General features: G+C 39.1%; 2 protein-coding genes across 2 annotated transcripts in view; one reads left to right on the forward strand and one right to left on the reverse strand.

Moving 5' to 3' along the window:
- The window catches only part of LOC135945649 (uncharacterized), a 56,779-nt gene extending 42,770 nt beyond the window's left edge, over nucleotides 1-14,009 (forward strand). Inside the window, exons 5-7 of the mRNA XM_065493468.1 lie at nucleotides 7,341-7,544; nucleotides 9,113-9,311; nucleotides 11,248-14,009. Of these exons, the coding sequence (XP_065349540.1) occupies nucleotides 7,341-7,544; nucleotides 9,113-9,311; nucleotides 11,248-11,704 (860 nt within the window). The 3' untranslated portion in view covers nucleotides 11,705-14,009. The remainder of the gene's footprint in view (nucleotides 1-7,340; nucleotides 7,545-9,112; nucleotides 9,312-11,247) is intronic.
- A 360-nt stretch (nucleotides 14,010-14,369) lies between these two features.
- Nucleotides 14,370-15,612, reverse strand: l(1)10Bb (BUD31-like protein). Its single transcript, XM_065493470.1, has 4 exons — nucleotides 15,439-15,612; nucleotides 15,204-15,326; nucleotides 14,978-15,144; nucleotides 14,370-14,864 (listed from the first exon to the last, which is right to left on the reverse strand). Exons 1-4 carry the CDS (start codon nucleotides 15,530-15,532, stop codon nucleotides 14,814-14,816), a joined length of 435 nt encoding a protein of 144 aa, XP_065349542.1. The 5' UTR covers nucleotides 15,533-15,612; the 3' UTR covers nucleotides 14,370-14,813.
- Between the last annotated feature and the right edge of the window lie 51 nt (nucleotides 15,613-15,663).

The following is a 15,663-nucleotide window of genomic DNA, read 5'->3' on the forward strand; positions in this document are numbered from 1 at the left end:
AATTGTAAAATTTATTAAAAAAACTCAGTTGGGGCTTAAAATGTTTAAAATTAATCAATAACCAATTTATTTTACTATACTCTCTTGAGAAATTTTTATTAAGATATTTAATTTGTTGAAAAGAGATCAGATTTGAATAAAATTTTCTCAGCGAGACGAATCGATGTGCCATTTTAATACATAAAATGCGAAAGTTGGCAGGAAAGTGCGAAAATGCAACAGTATTTACAAGAGATCTAATTTTTCTAAGTGGTTCAAAGGGAAAAAATAGAAAGTAGGCGTTAAAAAGTTCTGATAAACCCCGGGAAAATCGTGCAATTTGATGTTTTAGCTGAGAACTCACGATTCATTTGGGGATTGGGGCTGAAAGAAGGCGTGGCACGCACTGAAAACTGCGTGAAACCGTTTTTTTTCCGAGAATTCTAGGGAATTTTCAAATGTGAGTGTTTTTATAGTTCCTCGGAATTGAAAAGAAGGCGTGGCAAGTATTTAAATGCGCGGGAATATCGTGCGAGAAACAGTCAACGGTCTTGCTGAGAACTTTAAAAATAAGAAGGGGGCGTGGCACGTGTTTAATAGCTGTTTCAAATTTCATTTATTGCTTCAACTGACGGAAACACGTGCTGAAAACGCGGGAAAATCGTACAATTTGACGTTTTTTAGCTGAGAACTCACGATTCATTTAAAGGATCGGGGCTGAAAGAAGGCGTGGCATGCACTGTAAACCGCATGAAACATGAAAATCTTGACCATTTTTTCTGAGAATTCTTGGGAATTTTTAAATGTGAGTGTTTATAGATCCTCGGAATTGAAAAAGAAGGCGTGGCAAATGTTTTAATGCGCGGGAAAATCGTGCCAGAAACAGTCAACGGTTTTGCTTATAACTTTAAAATAAAAAAGGGGGCGTGGCACGTGTTTAATGGCCGTAAAATTTGATTTATTGCAGCAGACTCACGGGATTTTTGAATGAACGCGGTAAAATAGTGCAATTATTTGACGTTTTTGCTGGGAACTCAAGAATTTTGAAGTGGGGGCGTGGTTTCTAGTAAAAAATTAACTAAGGAGGCGTGGCACGTGTCGCAAAGCACAGGAAAATCGTAAAAGGAAGATAAAGGAAGATTTTACTCAGATTTCCAGGTAAAATCCAGACTGAATTATCGATTTACAGGTTATATTTATCAAAATCTTAAAAACTACCGTTTTTTCATAATTCTCTCCACCATTCTTTCAGTGGAAAATCGATAATATATCATTTTTTCTGGAAAATCTTTATAAAATATTTTCAATCAAAGGCATTGGTCAAAATATATGATTAGAGATAAATTTCTGGTCAGTTCCATGGCTGTGCCCGCTCACATTTCAAAGCAATTCTGTTAAAAGCGATATGAAAATCAATCGGAGCGATGGCGTGGAAGTATCGTGGCGGAGGGAGCATTTCCAATGAAATTCGAGCAGCGCGCCGTCCAAAATGATATAGCATGCGATATTATGGCCCTTTATGGCTTGTTATATATATCGGCCATAACTTAGAATTTGGGTTCTTTGGCCGTATATACGCGCGGTCGCTCAACTGTGCAGCAAACTTGCTGAATCGTCCTTCTCCCTTTATTAAATTGCAGCACATCGCGAGAAAGCTATAAAATTCCCCTCTTGTATCTTATTAGAGCTTATTACAGCTACATCGCGTACGCACAAGTTTAAATTAAAACAAAACGACGTCCAATGCGAATGCTTCCTAGAATATCGGTTTATTAAATTCTGCCTGGAGTGATATACGCAGCGTCAATTGCTCCTCGAAACGAGTTTCGTCTGTAATTAAAATTTAATTCATATTGCTTCTTGCTGTACAGAATCTGTCCGTTTAATTCATTTAATTGCCTTTTTAACTGGGGCTAAAAAATTAAATATGGCGAGTTTTTTTTAAGAAAATAGTAAATTTGGCCTGAATTGAAACAGTTTAAAAAAATTGTGTTCCTAAAATGTTCACAATTTGACGCCAAATAAGTTGTCCGTGGTTACCAACTTCGCAGGTCAAAGGCCAAGGTCACAAAAATCAGGTTGAATTTTTCAAAAAATTATTGCACAGCCTAGTACATAAATAAATAAATCCAAAATAGTCAAAATGTGGCTTATTCACGTGGCAACAACATATCGAAAATTGGTGTTCTATTTTTTTCTGGTTTTTGAGTAAATATAATTCAAAGTTAAAAAAACATGATTTGTTTTGCACCCTAAAAATCGATTTTTTTATTAAATTGGGCAATTTTTGTGCCGATTTTTGGCGGATTTGATCCAAATTCGTTAGAAAATAATTTATTAGTTTCGTTTCAAAGGTTTTTCCCCACAAAAAAATAATTCTGGACGTAAAAATGCATCCCTCAAAATCCATCAAAAAAGGCAAAACTTAAAAAAAACCGAATTTTTTCAATTATTTGTTTAATGAGGAATTAATTACAGATGTAAACGCCCCTCTCATCATCGCGTTTGGACTTCATCAATACAACTGGGCTAAAAATTCCTGTTTGTTTTCATTCATTCAGTGAAACATTCGCAGAGGATCAGAGAAATCGCACAAAAGTGATACGCTACATACGCGAGAATCTCTTTGGTGCAAAATGAGCTTTTTCGCTCGCGTCGTCACTCAATTTGCGAGATAGCTTTGGGCGGAGGTCAAAGTCAACACACAGCATCAAATGGAAATGAAGTCAGTCGGGGATTCGGGCACAATTTTCCGTTGTGCAAATTTGAAATCGATTGACAATAGCGGCCATCAATCACAATCAGAGAGGAAAAATAAGCCTGCGGAGGCGTCGCGTGAGATGTGATTTGGAATTTGGATTGGACGCGGCGGCGGCGGCGGCTGCTCTCCGTGTTTTTTATTTTTTTTTTTCGTGCGTGGCGGCGCTTTTTTCATGCCTTATTTTAGTGCGTCGACCGACTCTTTCCTTCGGGAATATGCCCGCCCGCCCGCCCGTGCGAGCCTCGTTTTTTATTCCATGTTTATCGCCAGCGAGCCAAGTGAGAGAGAGAGAGAGAACCTGCAGCACCGCATTTGCCACTTAGGAAGCCGGGGGATGACATTTTCTGCCACCGGCCAGGCCCACTAGCTGGACTCGAGACTCGAGATCATTTCTTTTTTTTCATCCTCTCGCCCATAGAGAATAGTCCATTTCACTCTCGACTTGATACAAGCCACATTAGCCACTAGCCAGCGGCTCTGTTTTTCCACCAAAGTGAAAAGTGCGCGGATCGATTTTTAGCTCTAAACGTTCACTTTTTTGCGGTAGGACGAAAAATGGAATAATTTGTTAAGGTCGAATATTTTTAAAAATTCAATTAAAAGACGAGCACAATATTTTTGGGGATGTTTTGCTTTAAATTCGATTATCTCGGCTTCCAGAAGTCAAAATGAGACAAAAATCCACCGCCATTTTGAAGCTTATAAGTAAAATGTAATTGGGATTCTTTTAAGATCTTCTTTGACGAAGTTTCTGAGCTCACCAATCGATTCCTGAGGGTCGAATTAGGTTAAATGGACATTTTTGCCGGCCAAAAAGTGCAGCGGGACCTACGAACTTTTTTCCCGCCAAAACAATATGAATGAATTTGCGAGAACTGCGCATGCGTCAGAGCTGGCTGGATGTGACAAAGAAGTTTTTCGGACAGGTGGTCTCTCTGCAAGTGCTCAAACCAGCTCTCACGCATGCGCTGTTCTCGCATTTACGTTCAAATTGTTTTGGCGGGAAAAAAGTTTGCACGTCGCTTTTGACTTTTTGGTCGGAACAAACATCCATTTTACCTAATTCGACCCTCAGGAATCGATTGGTGGGCTCAGAAACTTCGTCAGAGACGGTCTTTTAAATTGTCGAGGCAAAATTTCCACAAAAAGCTTTCGAGAAGCGGAGGAACGCGGTCGTTGCGATTGGCTCATTGGCCGGCGGCGAAATATTGTATTTTTATGGCCAATCAGAACCTCCGTTGTCCTCCGCCATGCGAAAATAGATCGCAAACCTATTGAATATATCCTGCTATTGATATAAAAATATTTGGATCCGCTTTCCTTAATTGTAAGGTGTGAATATTTTAAGCAAAAGCCTCACGTTACGTAGTGCTTTCCCACAGTCAGATGAAGGAGAAAAACCATGCGCGTCTCCTATTTCTCTCCTTTACTATTCAGCCGCATATAAATTTCTACCCCACCTTTTGTACACATTATTTTTTCTCCTTTTAACTCTCTCTCCATCCATCCATCCATGCATCCTTTCGATTCAAATGAAGATGTATATATTTTTTTTGTTGTAATCCGAGTCTCTGCTTGGATACAAAGTCCGTAATCCACACACAGTAAAGGAGAAATAAAATAAAACGAGCGTGACTGGGGCGCCGTGGGCCGAATTAATCTGTCGCTAGTATCAAAATGGAAAACTCTTGTGCCTTGGAAATCAGTCGGCGTCTCCGCAGCTGCAGGCCAGGGGCTGCTGAATGTAGTAAAGAGGAAAAACACACACATCCACTCTCTCGCGATTGAATATTTGATTGACGTGTTCTGCGCGTGTATCGTCGCAGCCCCCGAATACACTCCATCCATCCATCCAGCCATCCAGCCACCCTCCTTTTTGCAGTGCCGTTCGATACACAATAAATGTGAATGGCTCTCGCTTTGATCATCCACTTGATTTGGTGGAAACACGAAATTCCGCTCGTCGGATGCCTTTGTTGCCATATTCAATTGTTTCTCTTTAATCCAAACGCTCTTGAATTGCTTTTCGGCCTTTGCAGATTTGTCCAATTTTCTTATTGCTTTCCTTTTTGACATAAAAGTGGCTGGAAATCAGCCACTCCTCCTAATAAATCGATAAAATGATTCTCTTACTTTATAAAGAACGTCTTTGACGTTGTTCTGAGCACACCAATCGATTCTTGAGGGTCGAATTAGGTAAAATTGATATTTTTTCCGTTAAAAAAGTTAAAAGCGACGCACGAACTTTTTTCCCGCCAAAACAAATGAATGCGAGAATTGCGCATGCGTGAGAGCTGGCTGGATGTGACAAAAAAGTCTCATTCGTACTGGCGGTCTCTCTGCAAATGCTCTAACGCATGCGCACTTCTCGCATTCATTTTGTTTTGGCGGGAAAAAAGTTCGCACGTCGCGCTGAACTTTTTGGCCGGTAAAAACGTCCATTTAACCTAAATCGACCCTCAGGAATCGATTGGTGTTCTCAGATACTTCTTTAAACCAAGAATTTTAATGTTTTCTTTCAACCAGATGATTGTTTAAAACGTGAATTTCATGAGTTTCCGGTTATGAGAAGTCAGCGCTGTAGAAAAGCGATCTATTTTCTCGCGGCGGAGGATTTCCGGACGTTCTGATTGGCCGGCGGTGGTATACACACTAATGTTAGCCAATCAGAACGATATTTACGAAAACAGTCCTGTTTTTCTTTATTTTAATTGCATATAATAATTTAGGCTGAAGCAAACTACAGGAATCAAAGGAGGTTGTTGTTTTCAAATAGATTAATAATGTTATTGATCTGTGTTAAGATTTATAGAAAAAACTGGTTAAACTAAAAAAATGGTTAAAATTAAATATATGTTACAAATGTTAAAATTTCACAAAAAAATCGTTAAAATTTAATTAAAAATATAAATTTTATAAATAATTTAAATAAATAGATACAATTTATTTTTAACTCAACCAATTTAAAAAACGATGTGCATAGCAATTTTTTTTATTCCTAATTATCTAAAACAGGAAAAAGATCAATTATCTGAATTTCACATCCCTCTAGAAATTACAAAGTTATATAATTAGGCGCCAAAGAGCGAGTGCACCGCAAAACTTTCTCTCCTAGCTCTCCGGCAAACAAACAAACAACAATACTATTCATTGCATTATCTCATTTTTATTTGTTTTCCTCACCAGAAAAACCACACCTGCTGATGGTATTATTATTTTTCCTGGATACATTTTATCTATCCAAATAGTGTGTAGAGACAATGGGCCGTGGCGCCATTTTGGGGTCATCAGCACCCGCAACCGCAAAATAATACCGACTGCCGCGGGATCTAATTTGCAGATAAGCAACCCACCCATTTTGTAGAAAATCCTCGTAAAAAATAGATACATATCGGGCGAGAGAGAGAGAGAGTATATATTTCATCTGGGAATGAGCGCAGAATAGCAACATTTTTTAGGCATGTGGCCCCCGCTCACCCGCTGCTGCTGTTGTTCGCGCTTGTCTGCACAACAGATCTCTCGGCGCAGCATAGAACTCAATTTCACCGACACGTCAAATAACAGAAAGAGCCAATTACTTATTTTATGCATTGTTGACGCTACGCAACGCTTTTTTCTTTCATTTCACGCCGGTCGAAATCGGAATACCAAAAAATACTTTTTTCGTTAAATGAAAATAACTTATTTATCTATTACTTTTATTTCTTCGTTCTAAAAAGAATTAGAATTATTGTTTATATATTCATATCTTAGCAGCAAATAAATTAATACAGTAAATAGTAGACCGGAAAAGCGGAATTTTTTTATAATACAGCTGCTGGGAAGGTCAGAACATCGATCCGGCCGATAGAGGATTTAAAAAAAATACAAAATTTGAACAAAAAGCTTTAAAATTGCGCAGATTTGTGGGGCATCGGCAGCGGACGGGGGTGGCAAAGGTACCTAAGAGACGCAAAATTTTACTGCGAGTTTAAAAAAGTTTAGTTTTTTACTGTACGATCCATAGAAGCCGAGTTATTAATTTTTTAAGTCAGAAAAACGCGATTTGTGACATTTCAAACTTTTGTTTTTGGGGCCCAGGCGGGGCCCTGTGGGCTGGAAGGTGCTGATTTTAGTACCAATCGATGCCCCTTGGTGAGACGCGTCTGTCCGTGTGCGGTTTTCCAAAATCAAACCATTTTTCGAATTATTATGAATTTTTTTCAAGCAAGTTTTCGAAAAAGTTGAAATATTTTATAAAATGGTTTTATTTTTATTTAAATTTAACCGTTCATCCGATTATCGACCACGACCCCTCATCAGATAGGTCTTTAAATGGGCCTTTACCTGGGATACCCTTACGACCTTTTTCAGGGTACCCCGACCTGAGATCCTTTAAAGAATTGTTTTTATGCTTTTCCAGAACTTTCGAGCACATTTGGCGATACTCATAGGGGATGTTTCATCTTTGCCTGTCACCGACCTTCCTCAGGTTGCGCGACCTGAGGACTTTTTTATGTTTTCTCTGGCAGTTTTCATCTTTTTAGTTTAATTTAATTTCAATTTTTTGGCATAAATTTATCACTTTAATTGATTTTGTATGTTTCTTGTGTGTTCACAGCAGTCGGGATAGCATTAGTGTTGGTCAGCGGGATCGGCTGGAGACTGACGGCGCACGACGCGCCCTCGTGCAGGGCCATGCTGGGCTTGGGAGGACACGGCTCCAGGTGCGGAGGCGTCGGCGACGGCGAGGGCGCCGAAGCCAACCGACGCTTTGTGCCGAGACTGCCGCCGTCATACGGGCGACCGCACCACCCGTATGCTGGTAAGCCTTATCTCGCGATAATAATTATTCTCGCTGCAGCACCGCCAACAACAACATCCTCTCTGATTCCCTCTTAGCGTACGCGTGCTTTTGTAAACACACCAAATTTATTTAAGTGATTTCCCAGCACGTGCGACATTGGCAACATTCACTGCGAAGGACGTTACAAGACCACCCAAAGCGAAATACGAATAAAAAATTGTTACTAAAATGTTTAGAACTCTAGTAAAATCGGCAAAGTTGCTTATTTCGGCGCTAAAATCGAGCAATCGACAAGTTTTGGTCGCGGGGAGGCATGTCTGCAAGTCCGAATTGCCATCCGGCCCAAAGGGGAATTTAAAAAAATGTAATAATTACAACAAAAACTTTTAAATAGCGCAGGTTTTGCGGCCGTTGGTGGTGGTGGGGGTTGACGTGGGTGAAATTAGAGTTCATTTGACGCGAAATTTTACGGCGAGTCTAAAAAACTTTATTTTTTTACCCCACGACCCATAGAAGCCGAGTTATGCATTTTTAAAGTCTAAAAAACGTGATTTGTGACATTTCAAACTTTTGATTTCGGGGCCCAGGCGGGGCCCTATGGGCCGCATGGCGCCAATTTTGGTACCAATTGAAGCCCCTTGGTAAGACGCGTGCGCCCGTGTGCAGATTTTCAAAATCGAACCATTTTTCGATTTTTTAGGATTTTTTTGCTGCTGAATTTTCGAAAAAATCGAAATTTTGATAATTTTGGCACGCAGATTTTTCTCGGACATGCCGCTTAGCTATATGAGCTAGACATTAAGTGGATCAACTTGTGTGAAAGTTTTACCACTTTTGTACTCTTAGTTTATTTTTTACAGTAGTGGAGCTTATCGTTTTTGACGACAATTTCCGCCATCCGGTTGCCGTATCTCGCGATTGGGAAAAATTCCCGACAAACCCCACGGTATATCTACGGAAAATTTGTTTTGAAACATTTTGAGACTAAATACGAGCTGATCCGATCAAAATTCTAGGACTAGTACGATTTTGAAGTTTGAAAAACGTGATTTTCGCGCTTTCACCTGGAAAATTGAAAATTTGAGATTTTTTCCGAACAGGGACCCATAATGAGTTCCCACCAACTTCATCGCACGCGTAGGTCAAACGCGGGTCTGAAAACCGATTTTCAGATTTTTCGCGCCCATAGAAAAATTAAAATTAATTTTTTACGGTTTTTTGGCTTTTGCGAGACAAAAATGGTTTTATTTTTGTTAAAATTCGGCCGCTCGTCCGATCATCGACCACGAACCCTCATCAGACAGGTCTTGAAAAGGGCTTCAACCTGCGGTACTCAAACGACCTTTTTCAGGGTACCCCGCGACCTGAGATCAACTCCCAGGTCGATTTTAAATACATTTTCACTAATTTCGAGCACATTTGCCGATACTCGGTGACAATTTTTACCCTTTCCTGTCTCCGACCTTCCTCAGGTCACTCAGGTCAATTTTTCAATTTTTTAGTCCCATTTTCCTGGTAATAAAAATAATCTTTGCATGCATGATATATAAATAAATGCGATTGCGTAACTTGGTTTAATTTCGCAGCCATGATCTACCCGGAGTTTCAATATCGACCGCCTCCGCCTTCGTATCAAGCGTCGATGCAAGAGTACCGGTTGCGGCTTCTGCTGTTGGACCGAGGCGCGACGCAGCAGCAACCACAGCAACCTCCGCCTGCGGCAGACCCCGTGGCGGCCGTCTCTCCACCTCCGACGTACAGGTCGAATGTTGGCTCAATGCTCAGGTGAGCAGATGAAAGAAAGAATAACCAAATCAAAGAATCTCCTCTCCTCGCCGGCCCCCGGGCCTTTTATCTCTCTCTGCTGCGGTCGCTCTCTGGATTAATTCAGCCGTAATTATGGCACAGGCCTAGAATAAGAAAGAAAAGCTGCCGCCGCCATGGCGTCTTCCTTTTGTTCGCTCGCAATTCGATTTCTTTGTTCTCTCGGCTATCCGCTAGATTACTCGACGTGCAAAATGATGTGCTCTATGATTGCAACACGCCACGTGAGATCTATTTGATCAAATCTTTAAATGAAACGTCTTGTAAAAAGCCTTTTTATTTCTTGTAAAAATTTTAATTCTTTTCAGCTGCGGTTTTTTAATTTTCAAATTAGAATTGCGGCAAAACTATCGCGGTCACACCTTTGAAACTTGGTGTGCTTGTACAGAATTTCACGGGCTACATTTCAGCCATGAACCCCGAAAAAATCAGAGGGGGTTATCATCCCTTAATTTTGAATTTTTGAAAAAAGGTCGCAAAAGGTGACCTTGACCTTCGACCTGCGTATTTTTTGTAAATTGAAAAGTTGTTCAGGGTCGAAAACTAGGTTGAAATGTGAAAATTTCAGGGTGATATCTCAACCCAGTCAAGAGTTACAAATTATTAGAATTAGATTTTCGGGGATTTTTTAGAAATAGGAAACGCCCCCATTCTCGTCCAAATTCGCGGTGAACTGCTTTGGTGGTTTGATTTTAATTTTAAAAATTAATATTCTTCAAAATGTCGTGAGTCAGTCTAAATAATTTATATTTATTAATTTTTATTGCTTTGATTTTTCCTTTTTCTTTAGCAATTTCCTTTAATTTAGCTCTGCATTTTTGAGTTCAGGATAATTTAGTTAAAATTCAGTTGCTTCGATGAAAATTTAATAAATTTAAAGGTTCATGATTGACGAATTCAGAAAACTTTTCCAAAGAATCCTTGTAAAGTGTATGAGGTTAATTTATGATTTACAGAAGGTTTTAATTATTGCAAAATAATTAAGGCGTTTCTGGTCACACAATTCAGTAAAGTTTACAAGTTTCAAATTAATGTGGCACTTTTTCGAAAACTTTCACAGAAATACACACCTAAAAATTAATTTTCAAAAAATAGAAGTTGAAAAATATGCAAATTTGCAAGAAAATAGTTTTTTGCTGGAATTTTAACCCCTAAATAAATAAAAACCGAATAAAAACATGTTTAAAGATGGCAGGAATGCCAATTAAAAAATTATTGAGCGCAAAAAAATCCACCAGCACTTTCCTTGGACTTTTAGCCGATTTAAATGGTTTTATAATATTTTGTCCATTTTAAAGTTTGGTTTAAGTGGCTTAAAGACATGATTTGTGCTCATTTCATCGTCCCATGACGATTGGAAGCTCATAAAGAAGTCGATCGCCTGAATTTGAAAGGAAAATCTGTTCCTTTTCTTGAAATTAACGAGTTTGTTTATTTTTATACAACTTGAGACAGGCTAAAAAAATGAATTTATTAATATCCTAACTATTTCCTGGAATATTCTTGTTGGCAATGCATAAATTCATCCCTTGGGATTCAGTTGAAGCCAAAATTGGTTTAATTAGCACTGAAAATTGTTGAGAAAAGTGTCTGTAAAGTTAGCATACTGTCTCCTTACTAGATTAACTGTCTCCCTACTTGAAATCCTATTTTATTTCACTAAAAAAGAGTTTCCCTAAAAGGTTTCACACGACGTTGGAAAGATCTCGACCAGAGGAATCGAAATCTGCCAAGAAAATGCCCTCATATGCTGCAAATTTTGGAGAAAATTCGAAAAAATTCAATTTTTACTCAAGAAAAATCCATTTTTAATTTATAAAAAATTGTTTTTTACAATTGTCCCCCACTAATTCATTAATTCTTATAAATTTGACTGAATTTTGTTAATTTTTCGCAGGGCACCGATGCTATTCCGAAGAGACAATAACCAGTCGGCGCGCGCCGGCGACGCGAGTGTGTGCTCGAGTCGGCCGCCGAGCTACCGATCGCGCGCAGGGTCGACGCGTCCGGCGAGCGTGGCCACGATGGCGGACGGGAACGCGAGCGTGAGTCTGGTGCCGTCGGCGTCGCCGCAGCCGCCGTCCGTGTCGGTCATCTGCGTGGGCAACAACCCCAAGTTCGCGGCGTCGTCCGGCCCGACGCACATCGACATTGATAGTGAGAAGACTAGTTTGAACGAGGAGCAGGGCCAGCTGGTCACCATAGTGCAAACGGGACACGAAATCTCGTCCGAAACCGGCGTCACCACGGTCACAGTGTCCGGACTGCTGTCCAGCGACGACTGCGGCCCCCACCAGCTGCTCTTCACGCCAGCCTCGCCAGACGCAGAAATGGAGATTCTCGCCCACTTGTAACTTTTTCGTTTCGTTTCGTTTTGTACCCGGATTGAGAGAGTGAAGTGATTCATTTGTCCGAAATATTCAGTTTTTCTCTGAACAGGAACTCTTTTTGCTTGACTTTGATCGAGTTTTTAAGCCCACCAATCGATTCCTGAGGGTCGAATTAGTTATAAATGATATTTTTTCCGTTAAAAATGTCCAGCGCGACGTGCGAACTTTTTTCCCGCCAAAACAATTTAAACGTAAATTCGACTGCGCATGCGTGATGAGAGCTGGTTTGAGCACTTGCAGGGATACCACCTGTACGAATGACTTCTTTATCAGATCTGACGCATGCGCACTTCTCGTATTTATATTGTTTTGGCGGGAAAAAAGTTCTTACGTCGTACTGGCCATTTTGGTCGGATAAAACATCCACCATTACTAATTCGACCCTCAGGAATCGATTGGTGAGCTCAGAAACTTCGTCAAATACGATCTTTTAGGCTAAATTGGCGCCATTTCGAATTTTAAATAATGCTGTAGGGTTAGATGAGAAGTTTTGTCGCCAAAATTTCATGTTTCCGGAGATTTCAATTTTTTTGGTAATTTTCGGAAGGGTTAATTTTAGAAAATCTGCAAAAACTCCAGTTTTAAAATCTGGATTGAACCAGAAAACTTTTAAAAATGGCCTCTAATCCCTTTAAATTCATTTTGCTCACAGATTGAAATTAAAAATAAATTATTTAACCCCTAAAAATGAAGGCTAATTTGCCCAAAATCAACGCATAAGGCCATTTTTAAGTCTGTTTCCTCTCGACAAAACATAAATGGCTTGAAATTCTTTAAAAAATCAATTGGATTTGGAAATTAAAATATGCTACTAAAATTTTGGTGGTCACTTTGTGAAATAAAATAAATTTTATCAGCTTTCAGAACATCTCTTCTTCAGTAAACCACCAAAATCTTTCAAAGCCAAGTACAAATATAAAAAACTGCACCCACCGATCGATTTGTCTTGCAAACTTTTGCTTCCAAAGCGAATTTCGTCCAAACTGAGCACATAAATCGCTAAAATTCAATGAATTTCTATTAAATGATTTTATTTAATTAATTTTCAATAGATTAAACAGTTTTTTCTGAAAAAATATTATTTAAATTTAAAAAAAAATGCGAAATACCAAAGCTTTTGATTTAATAATGAGTCAAAATCCTAAGAAATTCGACAAAATAAAAATTTTAAGAATATTCCAGACCATGATCTCTCTCCAAGTATGAAAATTATCAGGAATATTAGTTAAATTTCTACAGAGTAGGATTCTTTTAAAGGCATAAGCTAAAATTTGATTTATCTTCGGACAAAGCCGCTCACTTCTCTCAAACATCCGCATTTGTTTTTCAAACTAGACGCGATGCAAATCTCAGCTGCCGCAAAATTAAATAAGAATAATCTCCGAGTGCCTCCAACTGAATCGATAGATTGAAACTAAATTTAGTTGTAGGTAAATTAATCACAGGCTGAATCAAAAAAAGAAAGAAATAGACACGTTGTTTCAATCCTAGAACGGTACGATTGCGTTGGAACTGCAGATCAACACACACACATATTTTTTACTACGCGAACAAACACAATTATTATAAAAATTTAAAATCCGTTAAGCTCTGAGCTACAGTGCAGCAAATGCGTATGATTTTCTCCTCAATTTATGGCAATGTTAAAAGCAGATTCACAGAGGCCGCGTTTTTTTTTAAATTTAAATTGTTTGTTGTCGATATAAAGCGATTTCAAATCGCAGCTGTGAGAAAATGTCTTGACGACTTACTTGATTACGAGAAAGAAGCATAAAATAATTAATTGACAAAACTCGTGAATCTGTTTTTGTTCGGCTCTGTGCAGGATTGTTATAAATCCGCTTGTATTTTAGGACCGACACCGCCGCGCGCGAAAAACTTGAACGCATAATCGACAAAAATGTGAATATAAATATAATAACGCGCTTTTTTATGTTGAGTGGACGCATAATTTATCTCGATCCATTCAAAGAGAGACGATTTTATTATCACTGTTGGTTGTTTATACTCATATTGATTGTGCTATCTCTGCGTTTGCCACTGCAAAGTGCAAAGTTTTTGCTTTCCTTCTTTCCCTACTTCCTTCTCAACTGTACTTTCTTTCCGAAAAATTCTCGACTGTTCGTTTCTCTGTAAGCATGACTGTTTTGATGTTTGGTTGTTTTACTGTTTCAAATGTAAACACATTTAATTGTATTCCAGACTATGGTTCTATTTAAAAGTAGTGTAATGTACCTGTATAAAATATAAAAATTGTAAAGAGTAAGAATTCGAATTTCATTCGCACCAAAATTGCCCCTTTATCAATTATTTCTTTCTGCGCATGCGTGAATAAGCTCCTTTTTTTATGCGTATTTGCCAATCAGAGGCATTTGTTTCTCCAGCTGGCTGGAGTACTGAAAACAGCGGAGAAAAAGCGCTCTCGCTGCGAGAGGAGGGGGATTGATTCTATCTCCCCCTCCACTGCCCACTCATAAGCAGCACCAAAAACAGCTGGGATAAACAAGCCACAGTAGTCACAAAATTCTTTCCTTTTCCACTAACCGCCGCCATTGTTCAACGAAAGAATTCTCGTGTCGTTAAATTTGAAATTTAATAAATTCTTGAGACAAAAACAATAAAATAACAATTATTCTTACTTACAGTTATTTATTTTGTAGCGTCAATAGTATTTTTTTCGAATTTTAATCTGATCAGAGGTTTCAAAACCACATAAAAAAAATTATTTAAAAACAATGGACAGGATTTTTCACTTCACCCTTGATCGTCTGCCAGTTCTTTACGTTTTGGCAACGCTGCAGTGCCTTGACTCATGCTCTTGTGGGTACTTGTGCACGTCAAAGATATTCAGTGAATCTGGATCTATGGGTGGATGCACATCAGAATTCTTGAACAGCTGCGGTCAGTGGCAGAGGAAAGTGCAATAATTTCTCTTCTTCCGAGACAGGGAATTAAATTCAAATGATTCTAAGAGGGATTCTTGGAATTTTAAGTAACGAGTTGTTCGCATTTTTACGTTTTAATTCAAACTTAGCCTATTTTCACAAGATTTGTGGGTTGGAAATTGTTGTCTTTAGCCAGAACAGCCTCTGCAGCCGCAATGAACGCACTCCACTATGCGACCCTGGAGAAAAAAAGTAATTAGAAGCAAGATAATTTACTCCATAAAGGTTTCAAGAGTGTCGAAAGCCATTTACTGACAATAAACGTCTTTGAGTTTGAAATAAATTAAATTACCTCTTCGAGTTTCCCTTTGGGAACTCGGCAAATGCAATTGGTTCCGAAGTTGGTGTCCCTAGTCTGTATGCATCGGAGGCAGCACAAATTCTCGTAGCCTTGCTTCTTCCACTTGGCAATCAAATTCGCGTCTGCGATTTTCTCCTTCAAGCAGTACTCGTACAACTCTAAAAGAATTTTACATCAGTACGATATAGACGAGGGAATAAAATTTATATTGCTCTACCTTTACTGATGGCCTTCCGCCTGTAATAGAGGTCGTAAATATATCGGGATTTTTGGTGGTGAATCTTGAAGATCGGCCACAGCGACTCGACTCTGCGTTTGCCCTCGTGTGGTTCAGTCTCCGCTGGAATAAAAATTGGTTAATTAATTCAATTGGAAGCGAAATCTGGCTTGAACTAAAAAAATATTAACAAAAAACGTGGAAATTGGAGAAGAATTTTGTTTTTAGTACTGACCTTCGCGCATTTTCTGCTCGATTTCCTCCAGAGTAGGCTCAATCAGCTCCCAGCCATCTGGAGGGGCTTTCTTGCTTCTTCTCACTTTCGGCATTTTCTTCGGAAAGTTACAGAAACCCTAATTGACGCACAAATCAGTCAGAATGGTCAGAAACACCCCCGTTTGTTTACAAGCAAAGCGGCGGATGGTCTTTTAGGTCCGGATAAACAATTTTAAGCCACTGG

This window comes from Cloeon dipterum, chromosome X (assembly GCF_949628265.1).
Source record: "Cloeon dipterum chromosome X, ieCloDipt1.1, whole genome shotgun sequence".
In the NCBI taxonomy this organism is placed as follows: domain Eukaryota; kingdom Metazoa; phylum Arthropoda; class Insecta; order Ephemeroptera; family Baetidae; genus Cloeon; species Cloeon dipterum.